The sequence below is a fragment of the Acanthochromis polyacanthus genome, chromosome 21, assembly GCF_021347895.1.
Source record: "Acanthochromis polyacanthus isolate Apoly-LR-REF ecotype Palm Island chromosome 21, KAUST_Apoly_ChrSc, whole genome shotgun sequence".
NCBI lineage: Eukaryota > Metazoa > Chordata > Actinopteri > Pomacentridae > Acanthochromis > Acanthochromis polyacanthus.
The window spans coordinates 10079444-10086857 of record NC_067133.1 but is presented as its reverse complement, the minus strand read 5'-3'; the positions used below and the strand labels follow the sequence as shown (position 1 = coordinate 10086857).

Here is a 7414-nt window from a genome sequence, read left to right as displayed (position 1 = left end):
TAAAGGCTCTGTCCATTTTCTTCATTTTTAAAAAACTACTAGAATTGCTTTTTGTCGCAGTGCATCACTCATTTTTTTCTTCAAAGACTTAGCTGATGCATATTTTAGTGGCACACATAGCTTATGTTTTCAGTATTTTTAAAGGCAAAAACATGGATAAACGCATGAAAATGGATAGCAAACACAGAAAATACAAACAAAACAATCTTAAATGATCAGATGCCAATATGAGAAAGACCTATTCGTGTGTGCCAAGCATTAAATTTGCAGAAAATTTCAGAAACACACATTTTAATACAATAATATTGCAAAATTTGCTGCTTTTGTGTTACATGGCTACATGAATATTATCAAGAAGATGGTTTATTGTGATTTAAAAATGATCCGACTCAGACAGTTTCAGTTGATGGCTTTATTCCTGCTGGTGTTTGTTTTTTTCTGTAGGCCAAAGCCTACAACAATACAGACACAACAGACTGATAAACAAGTTCAACAAACAGACAAACTCTGAACACAAAGTCATACATTTGTAAATAATTAGACATCCTCTCTGAGAAGCATGTTGATAAAAATACTGTTAGAATGCCCGCAGCCATTAGATGGCAGTGTTACTCTGATTTAATTTATTATCATTTCATATTTAAAAAGTGCTGTTTGTCAGAAAACACATTTGGTATTTAAGAGCAACCACTCAACTAATTAATATATTTGTCTTCTATAATATTTTTATATGTTTTTATTGCTTAATGACCCAAAAACAAGTCCACCTCCCACTAAAGGACATTTATTATGCAAATGCTCTAAAACTTAATCATTCAGTTATATATTTCTTGAGCTTTTATGAACATTGGATGTGATTTGCATCAGATCAGTGATTGATTTTCTCTCCAGGTGGCTGCTGAGGTCTCCACAATCATTAACCTGCAGATGTTGAACTCTGACCTCTGGACCAAAACGTGAGAAGCTGCAGGCTGAACGCCGCAGACACAAGTTCACCTTTACACACAGTACACGTGATGTTATTGCCTTATTTTACCTGAGATCATGACTTAAACTGTAATTTGGCCCCCTGTTGCTCCCCCCTCTATTCTGCCACCAGCTTCCTCAGCCGCTGCACCACCTCCTCCGCGCTCACCCACGGCACCGTGACCGCCTTGAACTCCCCGGGCATGCTCTCGTGGGTCTCCGTGATCAGGCGGTGCATGGGGAAGTCCCGCCGTGGGAAGGCCACGTCCCGGGGCCCGAGAGCCGCCGCCGGGCAGAAGTCGTTGGCTCCGTCCCCCACGTAGAAGATGCGCTGGTAGGGGCGTCCGCGCTCCTGCTTCCTGCGCGCCACATAGTCCCTGACGATCACCTGCTTGCACATGTTGTCGGGGCAGCGTGGGCAGTCGTGGGAGTGGAAGGGCTTCATGACGAGCCGGCCATCCTTGTTGAAGGTGGCCGGGTTGGAGAAGATGCGGTGGAAGAGCTGGCGGGCCCCGGCGCGCCGCAGCCACGACTCGATGAAGTAGGTGTTGGCGTCGGACACCAGAATCACCTCGAAGTCCTGCGGCGGCCGGTTGCGGAGAAACTGGAAGAGGGTGAGCATGCCGGGGGTGGACGGCATCTTCTCCATGGTGCTGCGGATGTCACTCTCGGTGACCCCCTGCTCCGCCAGGTAGGCCAGAACGCGCTGCATGTACTCGTTGTAGCGGCCGGGCTGGTAGGTGTCCTTCAGCCAGCCGGGCAGGTGCTGCCCCGGGGCGGCCTGCACCACCATGTCGTCGCTGGTCTCATCCACGATGGTCTCGTCGAAGTCGAAGAAGATGAGGAAGCGCTTGTCTGAGGAGATGTGACCCGAGTGGGAGGCCATGATGTCGGTGCGCCTGGGCCTGCGGGGCTCCTCCTCGCCTGGAGGATGAGGTGGGACATAACAGCAGTTGAAGAATGACTCCCCCATGTTTGACCGAGCCGCACCTTTTACAGGCTACCGCTGCCAAGTGGCATCAAATCTCCACCCCTGCTCTTCCACTCTGCAGCATCCCACGCAAAGCAGGCCGCGGTGAGGTGGAGGTTTTCTGGGAAACGTGGGTGCGTAAAATAGACGGGGGTGAGGGTGGGGGTTTGGGTTGGAGGCAAAACACAGTCAAATAGACATTTCTGATGAGAAACACACTCAAATCAAAACTGCAACATCTTACGTAAAAATGATGAGATAAACCTATACAGAGAGCAGAACAGCCAACCAGCAGCCTTTTCAGCGCAGAGGAGGCAGCATCCACCAACTCATGGAGCTCTGAAAAAACATGTCAGGCACTTTCTACAGAAGTAAGAACTAAAAAACAAACAAACAAGGTTGTGGATGATTCTGATGTAGCAAAATGGACATTAGGAGTGTGGATCTGGATACAACCATGCAGATCCTGCAAGCAAGCAAGCGAATTAATAAACCCCTATCGATCACATGAATCATTAGAAGATGCCTGCATACCTTAGATATTGGCAGTAGTAGATGTCCACAGATCTCAGACCAGCCTTGGAGCTGTGCGTCTAGTTGTCCCTATGAGGAAAAGCACGACGAATTGATTGGAAAAGCTGTGCATAAACGCATAACCACTAAATTTAGAGGCTACTTTTTAAAAATCCTCATACCCAGGTGAATTTACAGCCCTTAAAATGACATTATAGTAATGTAATTAATCTTCTAGCACAATAAATATGTCTGAGAATTGTTAAGGGAATGGAAAAAATACAAAAACGTGATGTTCCTACAAATGCGTAAAAGTATGCAAAAATCGAGAAACAGTTTGGGTTATTTTTAGCTCACAGCACAATTCATACATACTGTATATGCCCCGCGCTGATAAGGCAGCTTGAAAACAACTTGTCAAGCTGCCGGTCTTACTGTAAAACTGACCTATTTCCCACGACAGATGCGGAGCGGCAGCTGGAAATAACAGCGAGATAGATTTACGCACCAAATAAACAGCATTAATGTAACGCCAGCGCTGGTTCTGGTTCCCCCGATGGCAGATCAGCTCCGGTCTGGTCTCTCAGAGAGCAGAAGCAGAGTTTCGCCGGTCGGCCGGTTGGTTCGTGCACTTTTATGTGCAGCTCAGAAACCACCGGAGCTCCTGTGAAACGTGACCGCGCCTCCAAGTCCGCCCATTTAATAGCAGCCTACTGAGCGCGTTCACGGCACTTTGAAGAGAGAGAAGAGGAGGTGGAGGAGGAGGGGGTGAAGGGCACTGTGGGAGGAAAGGAAGGAAGGAAAATAACGATGGAAAGTAAATACTGTGCTGCCTAAATCTGTCCAGAAGAATTAAGGTTCTCCAAAGGTTCCTCAAAGCATCGCCAACTGAAGAACCTCTTAATAGGAGATGGTTGCTCACATATTTTATGTGGTTCTGCAAAGTTCTGAAGGTTCTTCATTCTATTGGAGTTAATTGGTGGCAGGTGTTTGCATTAATTAAAGCTGCAACAAGCTATTTTCATTATGGTTTTCTTAATTATTCATCAGAGAACAATCAGAAATCTGCATCAGTCTCCCAGCTCGGCATCTTGTAACATGTTCTGTCTGATCAAGAACCCAAAACATTAAATGTGTTCTAATGAAAGAACCAGAAATGCTGCATCTTATTTATTTATTTGGACATTTATAGTGAGACATAAAAGTTATGTCTTTAGCTGACAGATGCTTTTAATGTTTCCTGATGTTTAGTTTCCGCAGGTTAAGGTTTTATGGTTCTATGTTCCACCTTGCAGTGACTGATTGTGTCTCCATGTGCGTCACTGAAGCTCACATTTTTTAATATTATACTATTTGTTACTGAAAGCAGTACAAAGGAATGTTAATAAACAGCCAGCAGCTCTGTTCATTTACTTGTTTTTCAACACATTTTTGATTACTTAAGAACCATTTAAATAAGGTTCTTTACGGAACCACAAAGAACTATCCTGAAAATGGCTCATTAAAGAACACATTGGTGCGGAACCTTTTTAGATTGCCACTTATGGTGTGTAAAGGACCATTTTCTGATTGTTTATTGAGGCACCTTTGGGATTCTGTGAAGGTCTCTTTGCAGAAACGGTTCCTTAAATAAATCTCTTACGAAAAGGTTGTTTGTGGAACTAAAAATGTTTTTTCTATGGCATCAATGCTAAGAACCCTTGGTGGTTTCATTTACCATTAGAATTTGTTGAGTACAAAAATGGTAAATAAATAAAATACAAGAGTACATGTTCCTCTGCCAGACGAGCAGCCCAGAACGACAAATATTAAACATATTTTAATAGAAGGGACTTGGAAATATTCTGCCTTCTGACTTGTCTTGCTTCAGTAATCAAAATAGAACCAGGTCAGCCCACAAAATTTTTTTTTGCTTAAGTTCTTTCTAGCGACCTTTATGGTGTTTGGATGATCCTTTGAGGTATCTTTAAAGAACTGTTTGAAGAAATGGTTTGTTAGATAACCTCTCACTGAAAGGTTCTTTGTGGAACTAAAATGGTTCTTCTATGGCATCAGAGCAAAGAACCATTTGTGGTTCTAGTTAGTGCCTTTTGATGAAATGCACTGCAATGGAAGGGACCTGAAATTTGAATGTTTTGCTTAAAAATCACTTAAACGACTGTCAAATCCTATTATCAAAACGGAACCAGTTGAGTCGTGAAAATGCTTCTTTTGTTGGAGTGCTATTTGTGGTGCCTAAAGGAATATTTTTTGTTGTTTTCTGAGGCATCTTGAAAGAAATTCTTGCTAAAAGATTCATTGTGAAGCTAAAAGGATTCTTCTATGGTGTAAATGCAAAGAACCATTTGTGGTTCTCGTCAGTGCCTTTAGTTTTCTGAGTGTTAGCTTGTCAAGTAAATTTTGTCAGTATTTGTTCTTGGTTCACTTGATCCATGTGTTAGATTGCAAAGGATACTCACCCTGTTCCAAAGGTGTAACACTGAGAAGACCCTTTTCTGGTTGTTTCAGCTCTGGGATGAAAATCAAATCTGAAAATTTGGTGTTTGTACCTTTAGTTTGTCCAGTATAGAGTCTGGAAAACATGGTGCACTGCAGAAAATTCTAAATAACCTCAACTATGTTGCTCCAAGCAAGAGTGAACTTCCTTTTTAGATAGTTTTAAAAGCTTACAGTGTGCTGACACAAGGAACCAGAACCTTCCTTCAACAGGATATCTGGATGTGGGTCAGCGTGACAACCGGGGGGAAAAAAACACCATTTCTGCTTTTGATCTCTAAACTAAAGAATACAGAGGCTGAATGCAAGTATATTAAAATGAATTTCAAATGTGTTTCCATTTAGCGACACATTAGCGCCGCAGCGAGGGAGTTTATGTTGGTTCTCCACCACACAGCGGTTTAGACAGAACCCTGCAAGTACACTGTGATTAATGAACCGCACAGCGACTTCCCCTTGTATCGAACGCAACGGCTGAAAAACCCGGCTTGAAGCCCTCCTCTCTTTATCTGCCTGCTGACAGACGCAGCCTCCTCCCTCCTCTGCACCCCAAGGCGTAATGACTAACAGCTGGGGAGGCCGACTATTTCCAACCCAAATGGGAATGGAGATGTACAGACGGTGTGTTATTATCTCCTCTGCTCATGAAGCGAGCCTTGGTACCTGACCACCCACTCACCAGCACTGAATCACTCGCACTTTTCTCTAGCCGTCGTCCTGCTCTGCTACCTTACAGGATTACGTGACTCACTGATGCGCCACTTAAAACCACCTATGGTGATCGAGGGCACACAGCGTTTCAGGAGCCATTCCGGCAACAGCAAATGTCTTAATGTGCCTTTAGAGGAGGCACATTATGTTTAGAGATGAATAAAGCTGCTGGTGGAGCTGGAACAACGGATATTGGGGAACAGAGACAGGTAGTTTTTTTAACGTCGTTCTTCACACCGTGTTGTTTTGTTAGGTTTAAATGTAATTTGCGTAGGCCGTCCGTGACAATTTGCTCCTTGTGCATTTGCTTTTTCAAAAGGTATATGACATTACATCAACAGACAGTACAGTATGCAACACAAATGAGTAGATGTCTACTAATTCAAAGTTGCGTCACTTCCCAATAATTACAGTGTTTCTAAGCTTGGCAGTGGGGTATTTCCTCTTATTAACAATTAAAAACAAATACTTTAGAAAGATTATATTGGAAATTCAGGCCCCAAAGTAGAAACTCGATGAACAAAAGTAAATACAAAACTAAGCTGAATACGCCTGCCATTTCCTGTGAACTTAACTACACTAAAATGGTTAGAAAAGGAGCTGTGAACACCAGAACCTTCTCAGTTTTAAGCCTACGGACTGTGTTGATCTGCATGCCTACATCATGGCTCCAGAATTGTGACATTTCCCAAAAATGTTAAAAGATACAGGAAGACCAACTAAAAATCAGTGGAAACACAGCTGCAGCAGTACTGACGAGGTATAGAAGGAGCCATAGTAGCACTAATCAGGGCTGCAATGGTCGACCTCCTAAAAGGACGCCACGGACAGTGATAGTGCACAAGTGCTTCAGACTTGGTTCAGGGATTTCTGAAAATAGTTTCTGTGACTGCTCACAGTTCAGATCAACCTCCATGGGCGGCACCCATGAAAAAGACGCTTCTTTACTCTTCGGCATTAAATTGCAAGGTTATACTCGAACATGAAAAGAAGCCTGATGAATACTGACAGCACAATCTTTGGTCCAATAAGACCGAGATACATTCATCGGGCTCAGATGGAGTCCAGCGTGTTTGGTGTGAAGCTGACCAGGACTACCACAGTGGATGCATAGTCCTGACAGTGAAGCACGGAGTTACGAGTGTTGATGTGACGCTGCTCGAACGCAAAAGGTGTTGACTGGATTTGCATTACAGTAGATCTGTTAGTTTGTAATTTTGCATAAGAGCAAGTACGCTCCAGTCCAACTTAGAAAAAAATGCAACTACTGTAAAGAGTCAGAATGTTGAATCTTTGGCATCTAAGTGACTCACTGCACTCACTTCTGTTGTGAACTGTAAATGGAAATTGAGGTCACTGACTATCAAGATCACAGCCCATGGCAACAAGAAAACCTGCTGTTACATCAAAAGAACAGGAAGTGGCCGCAAAAAAAAAAAAAAAAAAAAAAAGAGGACCTAAAAAATTGCCTCTAATAAAAGCTTTGAAAAGCAAAGGCGTCTGCTGCCGAGCCCTCTAGGTCATGTGCAACCTGCAGATATTGTTAGGCAACGTGGTCTGCCAAGAACCCAGTGAGGCTAAAACAGAAGAATAACAAATTCTGTGTGATTGCAGCAGTCAGCTGGAAACTAGACTTTCCTGAAAAGCTCAGTGTGAAAGCTAATTAACACTGAAAAGATTAACTTATTATTAGAAACAAGTTGTGCTCAATCCTTATTGTTCTACATCTGAATACTGAAAGCATTTAAAGATCAACAG

At 43.1% G+C, this 7414-nt stretch overlaps 1 protein-coding gene across 4 annotated transcripts; it reads right to left on the bottom strand.

Moving 5' to 3' along the window:
* Positions 1-397: 397 nt before the first annotated feature.
* Positions 398-3237, bottom strand: phospho1 (phosphoethanolamine/phosphocholine phosphatase 1). 4 transcript variants are annotated; one of them, XM_022209533.2, is made up of 3 exons: positions 2897-3237; positions 2471-2539; positions 398-2057 (listed from the first exon to the last, which is right to left on the bottom strand). In XM_022209533.2, exon 3 carries the CDS (start codon positions 1937-1939, stop codon positions 1085-1087), a length of 855 nt encoding a protein of 284 aa, XP_022065225.1. In that variant the 5' UTR covers positions 1940-2057; positions 2471-2539; positions 2897-3237; the 3' UTR covers positions 398-1084. The 4 variants fall into 4 exon arrangements, with proteins under 4 accessions (XP_022065225.1, XP_022065222.1, XP_022065227.1 ...); XM_022209530.2 differs by having other exon boundaries at positions 2958-3237; XM_022209535.2 differs by having other exon boundaries at positions 398-1890; positions 2897-3234.
* Positions 3238-7414: the final 4177 nt, after the last annotated feature.

Coding starts and splice junctions, on each gene's coding strand:
- phospho1 (XM_022209533.2), bottom strand. CDS start 1,939: ATGGGGGAGTCATTCTTCAACTGCTGTTATGTCCCACCTCATCCTCCA.